This window comes from Parasteatoda tepidariorum, chromosome 8 (genome assembly GCF_043381705.1).
Source record: "Parasteatoda tepidariorum isolate YZ-2023 chromosome 8, CAS_Ptep_4.0, whole genome shotgun sequence".
Classification (NCBI taxonomy): Eukaryota; Metazoa; Arthropoda; class Arachnida; order Araneae; family Theridiidae; genus Parasteatoda; species Parasteatoda tepidariorum.
This window is the reverse complement of record NC_092211.1, coordinates 4,207,174-4,233,473: the sequence shown is the minus strand read 5'-3', so window position 1 is coordinate 4,233,473 and position 26,300 is coordinate 4,207,174. Positions and strand designations below refer to the sequence as shown.

At 31.2% G+C, this 26,300-nt stretch overlaps 1 protein-coding gene across 2 annotated transcripts in view; it reads right to left on the bottom strand.

The window, feature by feature from the left end:
• LOC107456411 (putative ATP-dependent RNA helicase kurz) overlaps positions 1–26,300 on the bottom strand; it is a 90,759-nt gene that overhangs the window by 20,334 nt on the left and 44,125 nt on the right. For both annotated transcript variants that reach the window (XM_043053870.2, XM_043053869.2), the window contains exons 13-22: positions 25,731–25,838; positions 23,816–23,943; positions 22,741–22,837; positions 22,600–22,665; positions 13,162–13,243; positions 9,835–10,016; positions 9,637–9,690; positions 8,756–8,912; positions 4,420–4,537; positions 1,546–1,600 (exon numbers count right to left, since the gene is read on the bottom strand). In XM_043053870.2, coding sequence (XP_042909804.1) covers positions 1,546–1,600; positions 4,420–4,537; positions 8,756–8,912; positions 9,637–9,690; positions 9,835–10,016; positions 13,162–13,243; positions 22,600–22,665; positions 22,741–22,837; positions 23,816–23,943; positions 25,731–25,838 — 1,047 coding nt within the window. The remainder of the gene's footprint in view (positions 1–1,545; positions 1,601–4,419; positions 4,538–8,755; positions 8,913–9,636; positions 9,691–9,834; positions 10,017–13,161; positions 13,244–22,599; positions 22,666–22,740; positions 22,838–23,815; positions 23,944–25,730; positions 25,839–26,300) is intronic.

The following is a 26,300-nucleotide window of genomic DNA, read 5'->3' as shown; positions in this document are numbered from 1 at the left end:
AACAACCGATCCAATTTTGGGTTTATGACTACTAATGTTGAACTCCGTAGCCTAGTCATTTTGAACCCAACGACAGATTTAATGTGCATTAGTTGCATTAACCATTCACTACACGGGGATTAAACAAACGACCTCTTGGACATGGTCCCAGTGCCCTACCAACAAGGCTATCCCAGCCATTGCGAAACATTGCACATATCTAGGTAAATCCCAATTTTCGATGCTACAAAAAATTTCCATTCCAAATATTGATCATTCTGATGATCGAAATAACTATTAAAAAAAGCTAATAATTAATAAATAGCGAAAAATAATAACAGTTAATCCCTTAATAAACATGCTTTTCTAGTCCATATTATTTGATTCAAAATTATTATCATAAAATATTTTACACAGTGTTATTATAGGTAAACAACTTTTAAACTTATTTTCTTCTTTGTGTGACGTCAAATTTTGAGATCGTTAAAAGTGTGCCGCAAAAAAAAAATACATAAATAAAAAAGTTGAGAATCACGTATATAATGCTTTGTCTATAGTAAAAAAATATCTTGGATTTAAAAAACCCTCAATATTCACAGCTGCCGGCATAGATAAGAAAACATCCAGTACATTTTATAACATAAAATTAAATTAATGATATACTAACTATTTTACATGCAGGGATTTTTATTATTAACAGAACTTTATTACACGAATAAGCATAAATGGTCTTTAATTTATTATTGATAGCTAAGATTTTTTAACTAATTTAAAAGGGCATTCTGAATAAAAAATAAACTAAAAATTAAATTTCATACGAAACTTACTCAATTTTAGGAAATATTCCGAAATGTATAAAAACCAAGAGAATTTTTATTGAGACAAAGAGCCCCGTAGCAGAATTTTCTTTTTTAGCTATCTGCGCACATAATTCTCTCTAGTACCTTTCAGAAAGAAATTTTTAATAGTAGCAAATACATATGTTACTAATTTAAAGTAACAGAAGCACTTTCTGTTTACAAAGAATAGAAAAAAAAAGCCTTCATGTATAGAATAGAACAGTATATATATTTTCTTAAATTATAAATGTAAGTAATTTATTTATATCTAAACATAAAAGAATACATATTCTAATATTATTGGTGATATTCTCCTGTTCTAAAAAATATTTGTATCGTTAACCTTTTTTAAATTTTGGCTAATTTGAAAATTACTTTTTATAATATCAATCTGAAATTCTAGCTAAAGACAGTCATTGAGGAATTTTTTTATTCTCAAAAGAAAAGTAGAAAAAAAAATCAGGAGAATTTATTCCACCTCAAGTATGTGAGAAAGGTATTTTTTGAATATAATTCTGCAGAAGAGAAAAAAAAGTTCAGTAGCTCAATACACTTAGTTTTACTGGCATAAAACTAAGTGTATTTAACATTTTATCTAAAATTTGCAATTACATAAAACGACAACAAATTTAAAAAAGTAAAGGCAAATAACTCTATAACGTTCATTTTTAATTAAAAATCAAGGTTCGGATTTAAAAAAAAAAAAAAAGAATTATGAAATACTTACTTGATAAGCATTTTTTAATTTTTTGTCTTTTTTATTTTCTTCTGTGGGCATTTTTCTGAAAATGTTTCACACAATCATGCAATTAATTCAAGAATTATTTTTTCAAACAATAAATTATTAATAAAGTAGAAAAAAAAAGATAAACTAGCAAATCTAAAACAGCAACAACAAAAAAAAAAAAAGAATCTGTGCTTTTACGAATGAATAAAAATGATTAGTGGAAAAATTTTTTTAAGAGATATTTCAGTGAATTGAATAAATTTAGCTAATTTAATAACTGGTTTTAAGAAAGTGTAGAATTAAAAATAAAATTTCGTTTTCTCATTAAAAAACATTTCACTGAATGACCTAGAAGAAACTGTGATTCTGTGGTGTAACTACCATTATGATTATTAAACTAGTAAATAAGACATGATAACTCATTGACATTGTCGCAATTGGTGACCTGTGGACGTGATATGAACTCGCCGACATTGAAAGGTTGATGGATGGTCCAAATTGACCAATTATTTGCGACTCCGTTTTTATCCTCCTCACATTGTTGCTTCTCCAGGGTGCATAGCTAGACTTTTCAACAAAAAATAACCACTTTTTCAGTACTTTTTAAGCACTAAAAAAAAATTTTTAATCATTTAAAAAAAACAATCAGAACTAGTATCAGTGCAGTAAGAAATTCTTTTTCTTCTATTGCCTAAAGTTAATTTATGAGCATAAAATCAATAAAATTCAAAAACATTTTCAAAGACTTTACATAATCACGCTAAAATAACTAGTTTCTGATAAATATTACAGAGAAAATTGTGAAAAGCATGCATTTTTTTTTAAAATTTAGAACGACAATTGAGATGGTAAAGAAAAAATCTCTTTTCAAAACATAGAAAATTAAGCACTTTTTTCAAACCCAGAATAAAAAAAGTGCCTTTAAGGGCTTTTGAAAATCGAAAATAAAAAGTAAGCACTTTTTAAAAAAGCTACGCATCCTGTTCTCAGTCTTATTTACACACAACGGATTGTTAATACAGCACACTCGACTCCTAACAGCAACACAGGAGAGACCACACATACAACCGTGATTTTAGTAACAGTTCTCACGACAAACGCTCAAAACTCGGTGAACTTAATACAGTTCTCACCACAAGTGCTCAAAATCCCAAATACGGTCATTCCCAAATATGGCAACTAGTGGTATCTGTTCATCTAATTCTAACCCTGATAAAATTCTGGTGGGGGAGTATTGTGGCGTAACTATCACTACAATTATTAAACATCAATTCACTAGTATATAATAACTTGATTCAATCTTAGGGACCTTTTGATAGACGCATTTTGACATCGTCAGCAATTCTAGCCTTTTCAAATTAGAAAAATGTGATGGGGCTTTTGAAAAAGTTTTCTTGATAAATAAATTTGTATTTCTTAAAAAAACTAACTAGCTAACAGTATCAACAAAAAAAAATAAAATGCTTGGTTAGGGTGATGACACATATTTTATAGAGCAACATTTTTCTTGCTACTTTGAATCTAGATGATAAGAATTTTCCAATTTTAAATGATTTAGTGTCAATTTAGTTAAATGAGGTAGTAGCCCAAATTTTTGATGGTTTTCCATTGATGGACCAACAGTCTTGATGGTAACTATCAATAAATCTATCATTATATTTTTTGATGATAACCAACATAAGTAACCATCACCTCAGTGTAGGAATTTGAACTTATTTAAGCCGTATTCCCAACAAGAATGCTTTTTCTAATCCATTCTGATATCAAAATATTGAATAAATATTTAAACTTTGAAGAATAAATTAATGTCAAACTAGCACACATTTTGAACATTCTCCAAAGCGACTATGTTATTGTTAACAATAGCTGCCAACATGGATTGGAAAAAATCCTGTATATTTTACAAAATATAAATTTCATAATTGTTGCATAATGCACTAAATATTTTACATATAGGGAATTTTATGGACATCAAAACTACAATATTTTCCAGTTATGATTGACTTTCAACATACTTCAAATGCTATGTCAGGGGTCTGTCTAGGTTTTTTTAAGTGGTACCTATTTTGTGAAAATTCAGACATAATTTGTGAAAATTAAAAATTATATTTAAAGTTCAACACAAAAATATGGTAAAATAAGAAAATATTTTTATTAAATTGTCACTACAAATAAAAAATTTATGACTGTTAAATTTCTATATATATTTTTCTCATATGTTTAAAAACAATTTTGCTATCGTAAAATTTCGGTTTTAAAATCGTATCCAAATTTAAAAATCCATAAAAATCATCCATTGTCCTTAATTAAATTTCAACTTGAATTTAATAAAAACATGCATTGAACAGTACTAGCACTAAAAGTTATCTTCATTATGAGAGCATTTTCGAATATTAATAGGCATTTAATTCATCAGAGATAGTTAAGTTCTAAATAAAAATAAACTGAAAATTAAAAAAAAATTTTTTTTTTTAACTGATTTCTATAAAGGAGGTTCGCTTTATTATGTATCAGCAATACTTATTTAAATATTCAAGCAAGCAATAATCTGTACGAAAAGTATATTTCAATAAGAATTTTTTATAGGAAACTTAATCAATTTCAGGAAATTTTCTAAACTGAAAAAAAAAAAAAAAAAAAAAAAAAAAAAAAAAAAAAAAAAAAAAAAAAAAAAAAAAAAAANAAAAAAAAAAACAGAATTTTTAATTAAACCAGTAAAAACTGGCACAATCCAGTAGTTTACTGGAAAATACAGTAGAGTTGGCAGCTATGGTTAACATACCCCGGAGAAAGCATTAACTTCGGTCTTTCACAGTAATATGTAATAGTTATAATGTTACTGTATTAGTTAAATAGTTATACTGTCATTAATACCTTGCTATATGATCAACAAATCCGGCTGCCAAAATTCTCCGTATCTTTTCAACAACTTCCACTGATGGTTGATCCATTTTCAAATGTAAAGGCATCTCTAAAGTGTAGGCCTGATTCACTAAAAGGAAAAAAAAAAACTTTTTTTCAAAAATGACACAGGGTGCTTAGCCAAATTTTTCAACAAAAAATAAGCACCTTTTCAGCACTAAACAAATATCATAATTAGGAAATGTGCAGCAATAAAAATTTTTTCTTGCTATTGTTGAAAGTTTAGTGGGTCAAAAATGTTTCAGAACATTTACGAGTGTTGAAAAACATAATTTTTCAGCCGAGTCTTCTCGAACCCATTGCTAAATCTCTGAAGGCCATTATAGATTTGAAATTCCTGCCTAAGACTCCAGAAACCGTTAGAGATTTGAAAATCTGAAACTCATCCTTATATGAGATATTAAACTACAAAAAAAAGGTCCATTCACATATTTGAACCCCATCCTAGTTTCTGACCAAGTTCAAACGCACTATTCTGTATTTAAGAACTAATATTTGAAAAATTTAAAAAAAAAAAAAAAAGCTGCAAATTATAATTTTGTAAAAATTTCAACAACATTTTTATTCATTTTTTGACAATTTATAATGCACTTGAGTAGGTTTTCAAATCGGGTTTTTAAACTTTCTTCGGAGATTTTACTCTCATTTGACCTTGAGTCGCCAACTTATAATCTCAGTTGCTAAATCTTGCCAAACGAGAAATTGTTGCAGCCGGCACCCACTTTCCGAATGCTCCAGCCCCGAAATTGAATTCATCTCCAAAAATTCATCCATTATAATAACATTAATTGAAATGATAGGTCAAGATTGTTATACAACTGTTATACTCTGCATCGTCATATTTATAGATTTTAAATTTAAAAAACAGAATAAAGAAAGAGTTGAAACAATAAAATAGTTGAGAAAAATACAAAAGCAAATAATCCCCCCCCTTTTTTTCTGCAGAATTATATTCTAAAGATACTTTTCTTGTTCATGGAAAAGGAAAGAAATACTCCTGATTTTTCTGTTCATATTTCGGAATAAGAAAAATTCGCAAATGACTGGCTTGCTTCAGCTAGAATTTTAAATTGATAAAATAAAAAATAATAACAAAAATTCAGAATCACAGAAGTTTAAAAGATAACTCGCTCTAAAAATGACGGTTTTTCTTTCTCTTTCTTTCTTAAAAAGACCACCATAATTTATTTTTATAAATAATTTTAATAAGACAAACATCATAATAACGTTTTATATTTTAATAAAATATGACTGTGAGTGGGGATTTTGTTACAAATTCACATATTTGGAACAACAGGATATTGAGGGGGGGGGGGTAAATTCCATTTTAAAAATTAGATTTTTTGGCAACCTAAATACATGACTTCCCATGAATTTTTTTTAATAGTTAAAATCATGACATTTCACGACAAATTTCGTTCAATATCGAAAATCATGACTTTTCATTACTTTCCAAGTGCATGGATACCCTGAAACTACAAGAAAGTACGACACTTTTAAAGATTTAATTTTTAAAAAAACACTTCCATTTCAAAATTGAAAGAGTTTTAATTTTGGGTGATGGATTCGGTGTCACGCCCGAAGCATTCGGAAATCGTGTGCCGGAGCCCATCGATTTCTCATTTGATGATGAAAAAACTCTGTTGGTGAGATTTGGCGACTCAGGGTCAAAGGAAAGTCAAATATTCGTAAAAAAGTTAAACAAAAACTGTTTGAAAATCGACTCGATGATACCATTGAAAATTGTCAAAAAGTGAATAAAAATACAAATCAAAAATTTGATTGAAATTTTAAAAAAATTATGATTTTAAGCTTTCTTTAATTTTTTTAAAAAATTATCATTTGTTAATTAGAGGATTGGTCGGAAATTAGAATGAGGGATAGGAGAGAATGTGAAGAATGTAGTTTCATATCAGGATGAGTTTTAGATTTTTGAATCTCTTAACAGTTTCCAGAAGAAGGAGTCTCACTTTTAGATGTTTGAGAAGACAACTGAAAAAATGTTGAAAAATGATGTTTTAACATTGCTAACATTTTTGACTCACGTTTAAATACAATCAATATTGAGTGGCTCATTCTGTTTTTAAATTAATAATTTATTTACTTAATTATGTAAAAAAAAATTTATTCACATTTCACTGCGCGCCTTAACCAAAGTGAAAAAAAATGCTCTTACATCTAGAAAATTAGAAGAGATTTTGAATTTACATTGTTAACAGATAATAAAAATCAAAAGATCAAAATAATCTGTGGAGAGATTTTAAAAAAAATCCACTTTGAACATTTTTGCGCACGAAGTATGATGTTTTGGAAAATCTGGAGTTGTTTTATATCAATAGAAAGGAAAAAATGATATAATAATGATTTTTCAGTTGCAATTCTATTAAACTTTTATTACTTAAACATTTTACTGCTGATAAAATATGAAAATGAAACATAATTTAATTATAATTACATCAATTTAAACATATGAAGTATTATATCTACAAACAGCGCTCGAAAGGAGTTTAGGATAATCCAGGTGATTTGCAGCAACCTTATTCATTTAAGAGAGACTTTAAGAAATCAAAATGTACGGACTCCATCACTTGCTCCCCAAAAAATGCTAATCCTTCACTGTTTTTGTCACAGAACTGTTCAATGTGAAAAAAACCTGCATGAACTTTTGGTGTAACGCTGACACCTAAGTCCACGTAGATCTTTTTGAAAGCTTCTATACATGCTTTGTAATTTTGGTCAAAATTATTTCCGAAGCATGCAGAAACCACCTTTTTGAAGTCGTCAAATACTTTAACATACTTCAGTATTTCTAGAGTTTCAAACTGGCGCAGAAGTTCTTTTTTATCCAAAAGTGTTTTGCATGCATTTCCCTTAAACCCAGAACATCTTCGTCTGATTTCACGCTGAACGTGACAAGCTTTTGTCCATGTCAGAGATTCATTTTCACACTCTTTCAACATATGCATGAAAACAGTGTTAACAACACCAAGCATAAGGTGTAATTCTGGAGGTGGAATAGTGTCTAGGAATGTTTTGCCTACAACAGTTGCAATTAGCGGTGGATGAATGCAATTGAAATAATCTTTCGCTTTGATTTTTGAACCTTTTCCTTCAGTCAGCCAACTTGTATAATACGATGCAAAATTTTCGGGGGATCTCAATTCACCACAGCTGCTTAGCTCATCTTTCTTGGCATAACAATAAGTGCATGGATATGCGCTGCTGTGCGACATTATACCAGCCAAGATATTCGCTAACTTCAAATCGGTTGCAATTGTGCCGTAGAAAGGACTTATATTCAACGTTGAAATGAGTTGATCTACATTCTTATAATTTTCTTGTGCACTTGGAACGGCTGCTAGAATGAATAGTCATTTAACTCCAGAATCCTTAAATTTTCTTGCAGCTATCCCCTCATCATACTTAGCACGCTTACCGCTGCACTCGAAGTCCAACTCATTTGATTGTACAGAAAGACATATTTTTAAAAATCCACCTCCTCCGGCAATACCCATTTTTAAGTGAACATCCAGTACATCTCGTTTATTTTTCACATACTGAACAAAAGCAGGAACATCTTTGCAGTTAACTCCAAGCGCAGGAGCATCCGAGACTTCATCGCCTTTTATACAAACGAAAGGAAATTCCTTAAAATCAAAATAATCGTCGACAGAATGAGCTGTGATATTAAGTTTTGTTTTTTATCCTGGTTCAATTGCTTTTCTACTTCGTGTACACACACGAATGGAAGCTGCCATTTTTAAAGTCACAGTGCTTGTGCTAATTTCACAGTGCTTGTGTCGCTAAAGTCGATTTAAGTTTTTATTATTTTTGTTTTTTAAATAGTGGTTCATCGACTATAATTAACAATTAAAAAACTTCTAATAATTATAAAATTTATTATGAACTGTTATTATGAATATTTAATACAAATATATTATTTTTTTTTCTATTTATAAGTATAAAATGATGCTAACATTTTTGAAATATCGTACTTCGTGAGCAAAAATGTTCAAAGTGGATTTTTTTAAAAATCTCTCCACAGATTATTTTAATTTTTCGATTTTTATTACCTAAGAACATTGCAAATTCAGAATCTCTTCTAATTTTCTAGGTGTAAGAGCATTTTATTTAATTTTGGCGCACCATGATTTATAATTAACTATTATTTAAAAATTTTATAGAGTATATTTTTTAAATAAAAATTATTTATAAAAGCACTTTCAACTGAAAAAATTAACAATTCTTTTGCTATTAGGCAAGTCTGATTAAAACAAATATTTCTTACTTTCTTTTATTAATTGAAGTCCCATTTGATGAATTTCAACCATAGATTTGTGTTTAATTTTATTTTTGATACAAAATTTCACCTTATTATCAGCTTTTTCAAATAATGCGACGGCTCTTAGTAGCACCATTGCATCACCTAGTCTCAATTGGCTACCCTATAGAATTCAAGAAAATAATTGTCAAACAAGATGCCAAATTTTTCAACAAAGTACCTTTTAAGAACTCAAACAATATTTTTAAGCACTAAATACATTAACAAAATGTAAAATAATTTTCAAAGACACGAAACTAGTTATTTCAAGATAAAATAACTAGTTTCTCACAAATAATATCTTTTCTTGATTACATTCGTAACCATAAAAAGATCAAGAGATTTTTCGGTTCGATTTCAGAGGGAGGAAAATGAAGTCTGAAATTGAGAATATCTTGCAAAATGTAGCACAGTTGCACATACGGACTTGGGAGTATTGCATCAAAAATGTAAAATGATTGGCGTTTTCATCCAACAGTACACTGAAATGGATTGTGTTTGAATGAATTGTGAAAACGTTGAATAATACGAGGCGAAAATTGACGTGGTAAAGAAAAGGAAAAATTAAGCACTTTTTAAAAACACCTAGTGAAAAAAAGCTCCTTTAACCCACTGACGGTTCTGCACGTAAAAAATCGCATTTTAACCAGCAGTCTTCTCTGCATAGCGAAACCGGTTTTCCCATGTTAATTGATAGGGGAACTGTGTGTAGGGGAGAAACATTCTCCCAATTTTGCCCATTTCCTTAACCGCCAGTGGGTTAAGGGCTTTTAAAAACGAAAATAAGCACCTTCAAGCATTTTTTAAAAACATAATGCACTATGTTAAAAATAAGAAAATTAACTTACATTTCCAGCACCTATTTTTTTAATTCCTTCCCAAAGTACTTTGAAATCTTCATTCTGAAATTAGATTATTTTTTTTTAAAAAAAATGATTAAAACACATAAATATTATCATCAATAAAATACTTGTCAAGTTAGTGATGGAATTATTGATGGTTACCTTCAAGATTATGTAGGTCCATCAAAAAGGTGTGCTACTTACATTCTCTGTACCAACAGTGGAACTCAAGAAAACTTCAGGAACAGTCATTGCAGAAGTAATGGCCACCATGTAGGGTATACAGTCATGCTTTTTAGAGAGCAACAGCATTGCAGAATATCGCGGACTCAGTGGGAAACGTGCCATCTGTATGCCAAAATTCGTAGCGGGTGCTGAAAATTCTCCTATAAACAAAACATTATTGGACAAATAGAAAACAATAAATAGAACAGAATGAATTAAACAGGGTTGCCACTCATATCTGAAAAAAACATTTCCTGTGTTTTCCCTGTACATATTATACACAATATATTAAGAGAAAAAACACAATCATTGTGCTCTTGTATGAGCTGTAATGAGCTAACTATACAAGTTTTAGTAGCTGGAAAAAAAGAGCAGCTGAACATAAAACAAATAATGCTATAATAAATGAAATAATATACAATGGTGAAATAAATTAACAGAATTTGCATATTTTATCGAATTTTATGAAAAGTACTTAACTGATTGTAAAAACCACTGCTTCTAGACAAAAAATGCAAATCTCGCACACATGAGTGTGTTTAGATGGAGCCAGTAGTTCATAAGTGTGCATAAGTTAAAACATATTTCGTTCGCTAGCACACCTCAGTAAATTTCTTGGTGTTATTTTGCAGCAATAAGTTAAATTCAAATTGTAACAGTAAAAATGAGTAACCACCAACGTTTAGATGATGGAATGAGGTGGCGAATTGTGGGGAGGCTAGAATAAGGCCAATCTCAGTTCTAGATTTGTACAGGGTTCAATTGAACTCCCAGCGTCGTGTGTAACAGTTCCAGGATACCGGATCTATCGAGAGAAAGCATGGGCCGAGGTCATTCAAGAATCAGAAAGGACAGAGAAGATTGCCATTTGCTCATTAAACGAGGCATAACAGCACCTCAGTTCTCTCGTGACTTGTATGTAGCCACAGGAACCCATGTATCTAGGTTTCAAACAACTTCATGAGAGAGGGTTGATTGCAAGAAGACCTGCTGTTTGTGTCCCGCTCCCTTCTACGAATAGGAGAGTCCGTTCAGCATGCTGCAGAGAGCATAGAGATTGTAGTATGAATTAAAGGCGAGCATTCTCTTCACTGATGAGTTTCGGTTCAGTCTAAACACTGATTCTCGCCATACGTTCATATGGCGAGAACCAGAGACCCGCTACCTACCCTTAATGTCCGCAAAATCGACCATTATGGCGGTTTGATGTTCTGGGCAGGCATCGTGTTGGATGACCGCACTTCATGTCTTTGTAAGAGGCTCTGCGCCTGGTGAGGTTTTGGAGCCCTACGGTTGCTTCTTCAGGGGTGCAACTGGCCCTGCATTCATTTTAATCGATGATAACGCGAGGCCACAAAGAACTCTTCTGGTTGACGAATTTCTAGATAGTGAGGATATTCACCGCATGGATTGGACAGCCAGATCTCAACACTATAGAGCATTTCTGGGACGATCTGAGGAGAGCAACTCGCTTCCCCACTCCGAGAACCATCCAGGGAATGAAAACAGCGTTGAGTGGGACCAATTGCCTCAGGAAATGATAAGCTGCTTTAATTAAAGTATGACTCTGTAAGGCCAGTATATCTGTAAGAGGGGACCATACCCCCTATTAACCCTTTTTTGTTGTTTTGCTTATTCTGCAACCTCTGCTTCATACCTTCCGACTCCAACGAGTGTTACGCACCATCATGCGAGTGCATTACAATTGTTGAATGGTTATTTGTTTTGTATTGCATCAATGTATGCACACATCAAATTTCATAAAAATTAGTCCAGTAGCTCTAGAGATATTCAACCAAGTCTGCAAATTCCCTTAATATCTACCTTAATAGCTGAATCTTTAAATATCCCATAGATTGGTTTTTGAGAGAAGTGAATTTTTTAAAAGACAAAAATAAGAAATATTCCCTGTTTTCTCTCAGTTTGTAAGGAAAAACTCAAAATTCCTGGCATTTTACCTGTTCTTTTTCTTCTAGGTGATTTTCAAATTCCCTGTGTTTTCCAGGTTTTCCCTGTGGAGTCAAAACCCTAATTGCATGATTATGCTTTTTTTGCCCTTCCTGCTCCTTTGCAGTGCAAGGGACTGCTGTATTAATTTCTAAATAAAGACATATTTAACACACGTCAGGGTGCGTAGCCAAATATTTCAACAAAAAAAAAGCACTTTTCAAACACTAAAAAAATATTTTTTAGCACTTATATACATTAACAAAATGCAAAATAGTTTTCAAAGACTTTAGATGATCATGAGAAAATAACTAGTCCCTGACAAAGAACTCTTCTCTTGATTTTATTAGCCTGTTATAAAATGATCCAGTTATTTTTTGGTTCGATATCAGAGGGTGGAAATTGAAGTCTGAAATTGAGAATATCTCACAAAATGCAGCAAAGTTGCACATCAGAAGGCAATAACCTCACGGAACCCAGCTCAGTAGACGCACATACGGATTTGCAAGTATTTCATCAAGCATGTAAAATGAGGGGTGTTTTCATACGCTATGGACCGACGGTATGTTGAAATGAATTGTGAAATCTTTTAATAGAAAAATGTGAAAAGCACGCTTTTGCATATTACAAGGCGAAAATTGACATGGTAACGAAAAAAAGTCTCATTTTTTAAAAGGGAAAATTAAGCTTTTTTAAAAACACATGATGAAAAAAGCACCTTTAAAGGCTTTTAAATAATGAGAAACAAAAATAAGCACCTTCAAAAAACACTATGCACCATGTATAAGTTTTTATCTTTAGTATTCAGGGTTGCCACTCAAATATAGAAAAAAAATTCCCTGTGTTTTCCCTGTACATATTATGCACAATATATTAAGAGAAAACAACAATTACTGGGCTCTTGTGGGAGTTATTGTTCAGCTAATTATATTTATTAGTTTTAATTGTAAAAACCACTGCTTCTAGACAAAAAAACAGCTGCACATACTTAAATAATGCTATCGTAAATGAAATAGTTTAGTATAGCAGAAATATCATTGTTAAACATCCCATAGATTACGCTTTGAGTGGTCACCATTTTTTAAAAGACAAAAATTAGAAAAAAAATTCCCTGTATTTTCCCAGTTTGTAAAGAAAAAAAATCAAAATTCCCTGCATTTTCCCTGTTATTTTTGGTGATTTTTAAATTCCCTGTATTTTCCAGGTTTTCCATGTTCTCCCTGTGGAGTGGCAACCCTATGTAATTAATAAAGCAACTTAGAAACAAGACTTTTTAAAAATAACGGCTGTTGTTAGTTTTTTTCTCTCATTATAAATAGTACCTATCAAATAACAAAACTTCTATTCACATCATCTTACTTTCTTTAGAATCTTTATATCTTCCACTCTTATTCTGTATATCTTCTAAAGCTTCCAATAAAACCAATCTTTTTTCTGCAGCCTAAAAACATTACTTTATTTAAAAAAATGCCGGAAATAATTCAGAGAGAGAGGTTTTATGATTTTCAAAATCATTCATCATTTTGATTTGTTAAAAGACTTATTAAAAATGCTAAAATAATTTATTTCGCTAAAGTGACACCCAGAAAAATACTTAGTAAACACGAGACAAACAAATGATGAAACCTTTAAGAAATCAAGTGTCGCTCTTCATACAAATAGCTGGGAATTGAATGGAAGTTTCTGCTAAGAGCATTTGCTAACTATTTATTTTAGCTTTTGGTAACTTATTATAAAATAATAAGTTACCAAATGCAAACAGGGTTGTTTTCCCTGCACATAATATATTAAGACAATAATTACTGCACTCTTTTGAGTTATATTAAGATGCTAGTTTTAGTTGCAGGAAAGTGAAACATAAAACAAATAATAAATGAAATAATATAATATGTGACATATCATATTTAGATACCCCCATAGATTGTGCTTTGAGAGAACTTTTTGAAAGACAAAAATTCCCTTATGAGCTGATATTTTACATCATCACTGCGGTCGGTGCAAGCAAGATGCAGAACAATTATGTTGGTCATTTTTAGTTTCCTTTATTTTGTATAGATTCACTCTGAAGAAATAGCTTTCTTCTTCCAGACAAAATTATACAGTAAAACCNCCCCCCACAACGAACGCTCTGAGCCGTGATGGCTCGGGGGATAGAGCACTCGGCTTCCGACGTGGTGAGCCAGGTTTGAATTCCAGCAAAGGCTGATCGATACAAATTACGCATCAGGGTCGCACCGACCACAGTGCTGATGTGAAATATATTCAGTGGTTGACAGATCATGGGTTAGAGTCAGTCCTCTTGCCATCAGACTAACAGTGGAAGGCTCTCGTGGCTTTCCTCTCCATGTAACGCAAATGCCGGTTAATTACATCAAAAGTCCATCACAAAGGAAAATTTCCCCTAATACTTGATCCAGGAGTTCCCTTGTCCTCTGGTACCCTAACTTGAGTTCCCTGGAATGAAGTTCCACGAGGGAATGACAACACATAAAGCGGGAATCTCTCTTTCTGCACCATGAGCCTCCTGGAAACTGTTCCTTGACAAGACGTTTTTTTTTTCCTTTCAGCTGGTGTCTACTGCTCAGAATCTTCATCCTTGGATGGAATGATGCATTTTTGAGGACTAAATATGATATTCGCCGACGAATTTCTTAATTATTTTTTATTTCAAAAGAGAAGATAACAAAATTCCTAAAAACTAAATGTGCCCAAGCAATTTTTAAAACAATAATTAAAACAGATATATTTTGTTTCATTAGTGAACGAAAAGATACTTTTAGAGTTAACTAAGAAATGCTCTCATTATATGCTAATTGTTATCATTTCGATGTTATATTACCTGGTCAATACTTTTTTTTTGAAGTTTCAATCACTTCTTTTTTTAATTTTCTTTCGATGAACTTTCAATTAACAGTATTTAACTTCATTCCGAACAATGATTCTTTATACCATACACAGATGGCAGCACATTATAAAGAGCTTGTTACAGGCATGCATTATTAAGTAAAGTATCTATTTACAATAAAAGATGCAAAAAAGAATAATGGGAAGAGTGTGTAGAATAAAAAGGTTTCGAAAAATATTTATGAAATATGCACTTATTTCTTCTTTTACACATAAAATTTTTTTTTTCTCATTCTTCCATTAAAATATATAACATATAAGCTGTGGAAGTAGTTCCTTGAACTATACTTTAATAAGCATTTCATATGTGAAATGATTTTACGAATCACGAAAGAAATTTTTATACAAATCTATAAATTAATTTTTCGTGAACACATTTTTTAAACTATTAGTAAAAACCGTCACTTTAATAATGTAACTAATAAAACAAAGTAATAAGAAAAGTAGTAACTTAAGTCATATTGTTACAAATTAAATTGAAAACTAATGAATTTTTCTGAAATTAGTAAACAGATTTCAAATTTCCCTGATTTTTCCAGGTTTTCCAGATAAAAATCTTAAAATTTCCAGGTCTGTGTTTTGTTTTTCTTAAAAAGTGTAGGATGTGTACAAGAAAAGTGCCTATATTATAAACTATTTTATTCAAAATGTTATTTTTTTAACTTATCATCTTGAAAAAAATTATTTATTTTGAAAATTTGGCAAGATTTTTTATTTATTTCTTAATGTTTTGGTACAACATTAATTTTTAAGAAATTAAGACACGTGGAGAAAATATGTTTAGCTTGTAGAATATATTGTTTTTATTGAATAAATTTTTTAATGTGTTACTTTAAGTAGTTTTTCTTCAAAGTGTACCCAGCAAATAACAAAAAACAGAATGATCAATAAGACCTTGGATAAGTCTTGTTTAATATATGTATAATAATTAATTAAGCAAAAAGAAAAACTGTTTGAGGTGATTATATATTAATAAATTTTTATAATTACAGTGGCTCCCAAAAGTGTTTGTCCATTTATAACTTTTATTGAAATAAGAAATAAAAATTCATTAATTAAAATAAATATTTCAGAATGGGTATTTGATAGCAGGGTTGCCACTCAAATCTGGAAAAAAAATTCCCTGTGTTTTCCCTGTACATATTATGCACAATATATTAAGAGGAAACAACAATTACTGTGCTCTTGTGTGAGCTATATAGGGCAAACTATATTTATTAGTTTTAATTGCTGGAAAAACAGCTGACCATACAATGGAGCATCGTTTATACGACGTTTTAGTGTGGTCCCAAATCATTCCTATTCATTTGAATGTAAAAATATATCGTTTATACGAGGCACAGAATCGGTTATACGTCGGCTTCTAGATTTTTTTCCCACGTTCATTAAATTTTTATTTTTTTTTGTGTATTTTAAGAACGGGCAGAATTTGCTGACATGAATGACACAGAAAAGGGCATGTGTAAATGCAGCATGTGATAGCAATGCGGGGTGGTGGGGTGGAAGAACAAAGGTATAACGGATTGCACAGGGAGTGGACATTCCTTTTCTAAGAAGGTGATCAGATTTCCCAACCTGTTTTATTGTTACAGCTAGTAAAGGACATTCTTTCCTTATCAGTGCACCAGTGCTACAGATCGTTCTTTTTTTTTTTTTTTCACTCTTCGCTGTACGTACTGCTTCGTCCACATCTTTTTTCAGACATGTCTCGAAAACGTAAGTCTATCTCGGTGAAAGAAAAAATTGAAATTTGGAAGGAATTCAATAAAGGTTTACCGGGAAGATCAAAAGCTGACTTGGCTAAAATGATGGGCATTCCAGTTTCTACCTTAAAAACTATTATTTATGATCGTCTGAAAATTGAGGAACATGCTAAAGCCTGCGGATTTTCTTCATCAAAGAAAATACGAGTGCAGGAGGGTAAATTTCCTGAAATGGAGAAGGTTTTGCTCCAATTTTTCAATTAGTGTCGTGCATCAAATATTCCAGTAAGTGGTCCAATGTTGATGGAAAAAGCTAAAGAAATCGCCATGAAATTGAATCTCACAGATAGCGGCTTTACAGCAGGATGGTTGCAGAAATTCAAAGCTCGGAACGGGATCACGTGTCAAGTTGTAAGTGGTGAATCAAGAAAGGTTCCTGCTGATTCTGTCGCAGAATGGCACGAAAATTTGCCAAGCATAATAAGTGAGTACCTACCTAAAGATATTTTTAATGCCGACGAGACGGGTCGTTTTTATCATCTAATGCCGAATCAGACATTAGCTTATAAAGGCGAAAAATGAAAGGAAGGAAAAAAGAGCAAAGATCGCCTTACTGTGCTGCTTTGTGCAAACTCTGATAGAAGTGAAAAGAGTACTCCTTTGGTGATAGGAAAATCAAAAAATCCCAGATGTCTAAAGAATATCAGAACGCTTCCACTGGATTATTATGCAAATAAGAATGCTTGGATGATGACCGCAATTTTTACTAAATGGCTGAAAAAGCCAGACAATGCTATGAAGAAGCAAAAACGAAAAATTTTGCTATTCATCAACCAATGTCCATCTCACCCATCCGATAAAATTTTTTTGGAAAATGTAAAAGTTCACTTTTTTCCTGCAAACTGCACAAGTGTGCTTCAGCCATTAGATTTGGGCGTGATAAGGAATCTAAAATTGCAGTATAGAAAGCAGTTAGTTCAACTCGCTATACAAAGCATTGCAGAGCCTAATCCCAAGAAAATAACTGTTCTCCAGGCAATGAATATGATTTCGTTGGCATGGTCTCAGGTAACAACAACAATAAAGAACTGTTTTGAAAAAGCCGGATTAGTACATCGAACAACCGATGATAATGGGGGAGAGGACGTAAGCGATGATGATACAATAATCTATGATGATGATTGGAACTTGCTCGCAACAGAGACAACTTTTGATGAATACATGGATTGCGATGAAGATGTAGTAACGTCAGCGATTTTCACTGTTGATGAGCTTATACAGAACACACAGTCCGAGCCACATAGTGACAGCGAGGATGACGAGGAATGTCACCAAGTTGTTCCGCCTACTTTTCAATATGCAATGAATTCCATTGAAACACTAAGAACTTATTTTCTTTACCACAATACCAGCGAAAAAACATTTCAGGACCTTGATTCATTGCACAGGTCTTTAATTAAAGCTCAACGCCAATCATCACATCAAACAACCGTAGATGATTTTTTCAGTAAACCTAACGTGAAATAAATAAAGTAAAAGAAAAAAACAAATATGGAGTATCAAATAAATAAAGGTAACGTAAATTCAAATTGCTTACTGTAATTTTTCTTCTTTTTTTTTTCTATGGTTATCTATTTGTTTCGCTTTGTCCAATTTAGAAATTTATGTAAATCAACACATTAAACATTAAAATTAACTGAAAACAGAGTTAGTTTCTAGTTTCGGAAGTTGAAATCGATTATACGACGAGCCACAAACGGTAATCGTTTATACGACGTTTTTCGGTGGCCCCTTCAGCGTCATATAAACGATGCTCCACTGTACTTAAATAATGCTACAGTAAATGAAATAGTTTAGTATAGCTGAAATATCATGGTTAAATATCTCATAGATAACACTTTGAGTGGTCATCATTTTTTAAAAGATAAAAATAAGGAACAAAAATCCCATTATTTTTCCAGTTTGTGAAGAAAAAATCAAAATTCTCTGCATTTTCCCTGTTATTTTAGGTGATTTTTAAATTCCCTGTATTTTCCAGGTTCTCCCTGTGGAGTGGCAACCCTGAATAAGATGTATAATCTAATCTTAGCAAAACTGCATGGAATATTTAAAAACAAAGCAAAAGTTTCTTTTAAAGATATCAATAATCAAATAGTAACAAAAATTTTACCCCAAGAAAGTCATCATACACTTAAATGTTTTCCGATTTCAGAATTAAAATTATCGTCTATTGCTTTAATTTGTTCCTTTAATTATTTTTCATTTAATTTTTTATACATTTATTTGCACTTTAGTATCAAGCTTGTGATAGCAAAATTGTATTTTAATTTTTGCTTCACCGTAATATTTTCTTTTATTATTAAAAAATGGCTCATGGCCATAACAAAACAATAAGCCAAATTTGAAAGTTGATTACTTGTCATCATAAGAGGTAAATCAGTAATGAATATTGTTAAATTAGTTTAATATGTCCTATTGCACTGTGCAATATGTGATAAAATGCTTAAAAGAAGGACTTCATATCAGAGATTAAAATTATAAAATTTGTGGAAAAATGCATAAATTCACAAATGAGTGTTGTAAAAGTTTCTGTAGATTTAGAGGTTTGGCAGCTCTGACACGAGCAGGGCACATCTACCAGAGGTCTATTGTACCCAAACCCTAAGTCGTGATTAGCAAAAAAGCCCTATAGCTGAAATGAAGTTCAGCAAGCACCTTACAGGAACATCTTGCAGTTCCCAGGTATTGACGCAATGCTGCCCTAAATGCTCAAATCTTTGAGCAGAATAGACATCACAATCACAGAGTATGTGTCGTGATTGACAACCCCGACAAAGAGAATTGGATTATATTCCCATTATGTGTAGGTGTCTCCTGAGGATGCAGTGACCAGTAAGAAGACCTATGATCTTCCTTTAACTGTTTCTATTAAGCTTTAAGAGCTCCTTTTGACATACACTAGGACAGTCGCGATTCAGCTTCTCTCTGACCGTCAGCAGCGCGCCATTGCTCATGGCAATCTTGCCGTAGAGCTTGAAAATGGATGCCCTAAATGAGGTGGAAGAAATTCCCAGCGCAGGTTCAGGGCCCCAGAAAATTGCATTAGAGCCAGCCTGTGCTGCTTCATCAGCTAGCTCATTTCCACCAATACCCATATGTCCAGGTACCCAAGGCAGGGATACCTTGTTATGAGCGGACAGGTCGTAGAGGACCGAGAAGCATTCCCACACTAACAAAGAGGTGAATTTACACCTTGTCAGTGATAGGAGAGCAGCCTGACTGTCAGAACAGATGCGGATAGTCGTATTTTGATATCCCTTGTCTAAGCATAACTTGCAGCACAAGATAATGGCATAGACCTCAGCCTGAAAAACCATGGCATAGTTTCCCAGGGGGAAAGTGAATTTTTTTACCATCATTGGAGCAATAAATTCCTGCTCCAGATTTGGCACCAATCTTTGAACCATCAGTGTACCATATTAGACATTTGCCTTTAAGCCATCGAGGATTAAACCATTCATCTCTAGTCGGAAAATGGATCTTGAAGGGCTTGTGAAATTGATCTTAGTGACATATAGTCACTGGGCATAATAAAAGAGGATAAATCCATCACTTGTGAAACAAGATGTCCCCATGACAAGTGCTTGGAATACTCTTTCAATAGGCCAAGGTACATTAGACGCTTTATGCCTGTCTGAGCTTCAACTTCAATGGGTAAGTTCAATGGAAGAAAAAAAAAAGTTTATGTAACATTTAATAAAAAATACTCTGCTCGAATTTCACCCGACCAAAAAAAAAAATTAGTTACATTTATTTACAAACTTATAAAAGCTATTGTAGATGTGAAAGGAAACTCTACTAAATATTACTAATTAGAAAAATTAGAATATTTACCAATAGGCAGAGATTCTTTTGAAAATGTACGATGACTCTTGTGCGATAAAGTTTTTGTTACTTTTGATGATTGATTTCTAAAAAATAAATTTTAGCTTTGTTTTTAAAATATTCCATGCAACACATTTTTTATTATTATATTGCCATTCTGAAATATTCATTTTAATTAATTAATTTTTATTTCCCATTCCATTGAAAGTCATAAGTGTACCAACACTTTTATGAGTCACTGTATTTACATTCCAATATAAAGCTGTACTGTATTTTGTATTTTATCTTAACAGTGCTTTTTATAAAATTCATTGATCATATTTTCTTTAAACCAATATCTCAAGTCAAATTTTTAAATAATGTTTTTTCGAATTAGCATTATTATTTTAAGAGATTCAATATACAAAAATAAATGTCATAAATGTAAAACTGTCTAATTTTTTGATGTATACTCCATACCCTCCAACTTTGCCTACCTGGCCATCAGTAGCACTCGCGCAACACACATTTACGGCATCCCGCAATATTTGCTATGCTCATATTGATACTTAATTANTTAAATTTTATACTTTTTTTTCTTATTTGAAATATTTAAAGAATTCCAATCTAAAGACATAGTTTCTTATTTTAGTATAGTTAATTGTTTTAACAGCTAGAGTTCGGTACAGTGCAGAACAAAACACTAAGTTTTGTTTTCCTTCTTCGCACTAAACACGCATGAATAAAAAAATAGATATTTTATGTTTAAAATTTATTTTATCATTTAATATGCTTCCTATACACTCTTTCGTCTTTGTCAGCTTTTTAGGGCAAAAGGAGGAATAGTTTTGGAAATATCATCTCTGGAAAGCAAGCAACATTTACGAACTTTCGATATAGTGATAATTATACAATTCAAATTTTGAAACAAAAATCATACTTTTACCAACAAAACAGTAAAATTAAATATTAATATATAGTTAGTTCTTTAAAAAACCTTTCTTTTTAAATTAAAATATGTTATAAAAGGTTAAAATGAAATGGAAAAAATTAGCATTAATGCAACAATTGTAATAATTTGTCAACAAACATTGCTGTTAGCGATTGTAAAGAAAATGTGTGATTGGTTTGTTTGCTAAGAAAAAATAATTCACAGATTTCTTTAAATGGGAGTACAAAAGCTTTCAGAAAAAGATTGCAATATAAAATCTATTATTATTAAATTATAACCAACTAATTTTTTGAGAATTTCATAAGTCAAAAATACAAAAAAATTGGTCAAAATAAATTAGCACCAAAGCATCGGAACAAACTTGAGCCATAAATGGGCCAAGGATAGAATTTAAAAACAGAGACTAATATCCTAATCCCTTCTTTCACCTTAACCACAATCTTTTCCAAATTGCACAGTCCCATAGCCCCAAAGGTTTCTACATTTGTTTAGCAGCCATGGGAGAAATTTATGTGGCATTCTAGCTGTAATGGAGCAAATTCTGATGCTAAGTTGATGATATTTCAACTGTTTGGCATTTCATTTCCGTCTAAAAAAAGTGGGTATAATGGATGAAATAATTTAAATTAAGAAAATTAGTAAATAATTTAAATTAGTGAAATCAAAACAATTATTGAAGAAAACATTTCCAGCTCTTCCTTAAAATTCCCGGATTTTTCTAGGTTTTAATCCAAATTTCCTTGATTTTTCCACTATAAAAAAATTCCCTGACAATTCCAGGTTTTCAAGGTGGCTGGCCACCCTGCATTCCCAGTAGCTCATTGTGGATCGTAATTTTGTCCTGAACCAGAGGACGTTCCCTCTCAAATTCAGTACCTCCAGAGGCATTGATTTATTATGGGAACATGGAGGACTTTGTGAGGCGACAGAGTTAATGTGCATCAGTCAACATTTACTACACAGGGAGTCTTCGGCCGGCTGGATTGGAAGTCCTGCTCTCACAAATGTGAGTCCAGAACCCAGACTATCCGAGCTGCGATAGAGTGTGCGGCTTCCAATGAGGTGAAGCAGTTTCGAATCCCAGCGATGGCTGGTCGATATGAGCTCGCACCGACCACAGTGCTGACATAAAATATCCTCAGTGGTAAACGGATCATGCAAGCTAACTGTGGGTTGTTTTCCTCGCCATGTAATGCAAATGCGGGTTAGTTCGATCAAAATATCCTCCACAAAGACATTTCTCTCAATACTTGATCCAGGAGTTCCCTTGTCTTATGGATTGGGTTCAGAATAACAAGGCAATAGATTTGGTAATTGTATGGGTTGATTGCTCAATGATGGTCATAAAAAATAAGTAACTGGAATGGCACATACCTTTAATGCTTCAATGTCAGGGGTTGAAGGGAAGGGAAAATGAACAACTTTTGGAATACCTAAAGCCTAAAAATAAAAAGAAATTTTAAATGTACAAAAACTCAAGAAATAAAATAACTTTTGAATTTAAGAGAAACTTACTTTCATCTGCAGTAAAATATCATCAGAGGGCGTTCTCAGAATCTCAGGTATAGAGAAATCAGGAAATTCATTTTCAAAAACAGCTGATGAATACAATCTAAGAAATAAACAAAATAGTTTTTATATTTCTAACAGGGTTGCCATAACGCAGCTGAATATACTTAAAACAAATAATGCTACTTGAAATAGTTTAGTATAGCAGAAATAACATCCTTAAATATCCCATAGAATGTGCTTTAAGAGGTCACTACTTTTAAATGACAAAAATAAGACACAAAATTCCCCATATTTTCCCAGTTTAAATTCAAAATTCCCTGCATTATCCCTGTTATTTTAGTTTGTTATTAAATTCCCTTTAATTTCCAGGTTTTCCCTGTTTTGTGCAATGACAACCCTGTCTAACAACGTATAAATTATTACTTAAAAAAAGTGTCTCGATATGTTTTTTTCATATTTTTTTATTATTATTATTCAAAAACAAAAGTTTTACTTTCAAAACTAAAAAATGACTTTAAAAATCCACTATTTATCAAGGCATATATATTTTGCTCTAAATCTCTTGGGTTTCAATATTTTTTATTTTGATTCATTTACTATATAGTCACTTTAATAAGTGACTTTTAAATACTGCCATTTACCTTGATTTCTTACAACTTGAAATACTTATAAGTAATTAAAAATAGTTTTTTGAACACATAAAATACACAACACAAATTTTATTGAAGCATTCCAATTCATGATACACAAGACAAAGCATACATTTTCAATATTAATTATGATCTTATTTTCTGATTTTATTTCATTTGTTTTTAATATTTAACCATAATTAACACTCTGCAAATTAATTTTTTATATTATATATAAATATATTTACAGATATAATAAAAATTAATATGCAAAATTTAAAAAAATTCTACTGTGTCCCCAAAGTATGTAGGCTCTCAATATTCCCCAAAATATTGTGGTACAGAGGTGTATGTATAAGTGCCTCAGGATGTCCATAACCACTGGGTGACCAAAAACGTTAGGCCAGATAGTGTATTTTGTTAGAATACAATAGAAAAACTTTTCTGACCTGTAACAATGTCCACCTTCTGTTCTGCCAGCACGCCCAGTTCTCTGATTGGCTGATGCTTTAGATGACCAAGTCACCACAAACTGCGATATACCTCCACTGTTGCTACTATAAACTCTAGTTTTTACCTAAATAATTATTTTACTATCATATAATGTAAGAAAATAAACATTCATAAATTTTTTGAAAACGAAAATCTATGATTTGCATGAAAAAGAGGTAAAATTTTTTAAAATTTATCAATTACATTTTAATGGCAAATAGTACTTTTTAAAAGCAATAAAACTGTTTAATATAATACTGCTGCGCTAGAAAACACTAGACTCCTGAATCCTATCGTCTAATATTAGAGATAATATTGTATAAGAGAGTAAATAGTGTTTTATCTAACATTCGAACTTTTAAAATTATCATTTATTTCATTACTTTTGGTTTATGAAAGGGTATCCCATATTATTAATAAATAAACATTTATTTATGAAAGAAAACAATAAATTAAATAATTCTTAAAATATCATTATAAATCAATGCAATTTTATGGCAGAGAATGCAAGAAAATATTAATAGAATTAAACTATAATTGCAAACGATTTTCCTCTAGTTAAAAATCAGCTAGAAAAATAAAGCATATCAATGTTTGAGATGAATGATGCATATGTTTGAGAGGTTGACAATGTAGAAACAATCAGCCTACTTAATAATCTTGACCGCTTAATCAAAACATTCAAGAATTAATTTAATGACCATATAACTAATAAAGTCAGTAAATATTGGGCTCATTCTTCACAACACATGGTCTAACTATAAATAATAAGTATTGGAGTTAGTTTAGAATAAAAATGTTTACTTGGTTTCTCGCATCTGACCTCTGCAACAATGATGAAGATAAAAAAATAATTTTCAATTAACAAGATTGCCATGCTAAAATAATTATTAATTAATCGGCTACTTTTCAGATAAAACCATTAAATTTTAGAATGTTTGAAATTTTATTCATAAGACTAACACTGTAACTTTATTAAAATTTCCTTTTTAAAATCTTGTAAAATAATGAGTTAAACATCTTTACTTTCATTTCTTGAATTTAGACTGAATTGCATGTTTTTGATACATCATCATTTATCTTAATTATTAAGTGATAGCAAATGATTAAAAAATAAACAACAATAGGCTCTATTCAAAGTGTGTTTACGTTGAATTAAGAGCAGTGTTGAAAAGGAGTTATTATTTTTATTAAACCTTTCCTATTGACTCTATGAGCTTATGCAATGTGCAAAAATATTTTGATAGTTAATTCTCATTGTACTTTATCTAAAAAAAAAAATTAAAAAAAATTGTTAAAAAGTAATGAATTTGAGATATTTTTGTATCAGTAAATACTGGAATGATCACTTCAAATAAAGAAGGCTTAAAGGTTTGGCACAAAAATTTCTTTTTTAAAAAAAGGAATAAAATTTTTAGTTGAGAGTGTTTATAAATTGAATGTTTTTAATTCTTGCGTGGTGATATCAAGATTTTCTTGGTGCAGGTATTGAGAAGGAAATCTGCCCATTAAATTTTATTGAAAAGGATATCACCATTTTCTTAAAGAAATTTTAAAATTAAATGATTGAAAGTTTTAATACAAAAGTTTTATTACAAAAAAAAAAAAACCTTTTTAGGTTTACATTAAAAGGTTTTTGCTGTGAAAAAAAACTTTATTTTGTTATCTGGGTACAATCCAGAAAAATATAATTTATGAATANTAAAATTAAATGATTTAAAGTTTTAATACAAAAGTTTTATTACAAAAAAAAACCTTTTTAGGTTTACATTAAAAGGTTTTTGCTGTGAAAAGAAACTTTATTTTGTTATCTGGGTACAATCCAGAAAAATATAATTTATGAATAATTTTGTATAAAAATTGAGTACATACTTTTCCAGAGTCCACAACATATTTGAGGCCCGGAATCGTAATAGATGTTTCCGCTATGTTAGTTGAGACGACGCACAAGCGACATCCAGGAGGAGGGGGTTTGAAAACCTGCAAATACACATCATGAAAAACTAGTCACAGTTGAATCGCCACTCTAGAGAATTCCTAGGGACTGAGACAATCGCTACACAATAAGGAAAATTTGTTATACCGATATTACGAATTTCAACATTAACCAAAATTGTTTAGTGACATTGGAATTTTTCTCATAAAAAAATAATTAATATTGCATTTAATTACAGTTTTGATCTATTTGTACTCTAAAAATATTAAATAAATATTTAAAAAGCTTGCAAAAACAATTTAATTAAGAAGAAAATAGATTTATTATCACTTACCTATCATTAGAAATTACGTAACCTGTAACTTTTTTTCTGTACAAATGATATCGAGCCAGTAGAAATTACAAACTTCCCCAAAAAAATGATTCACATTTTCAAACAACTGAACAGGAAATCACTCTTTTTTAAAAGTATTTTTACTTCCTCAAACATGAATGGGTTTAGTCGT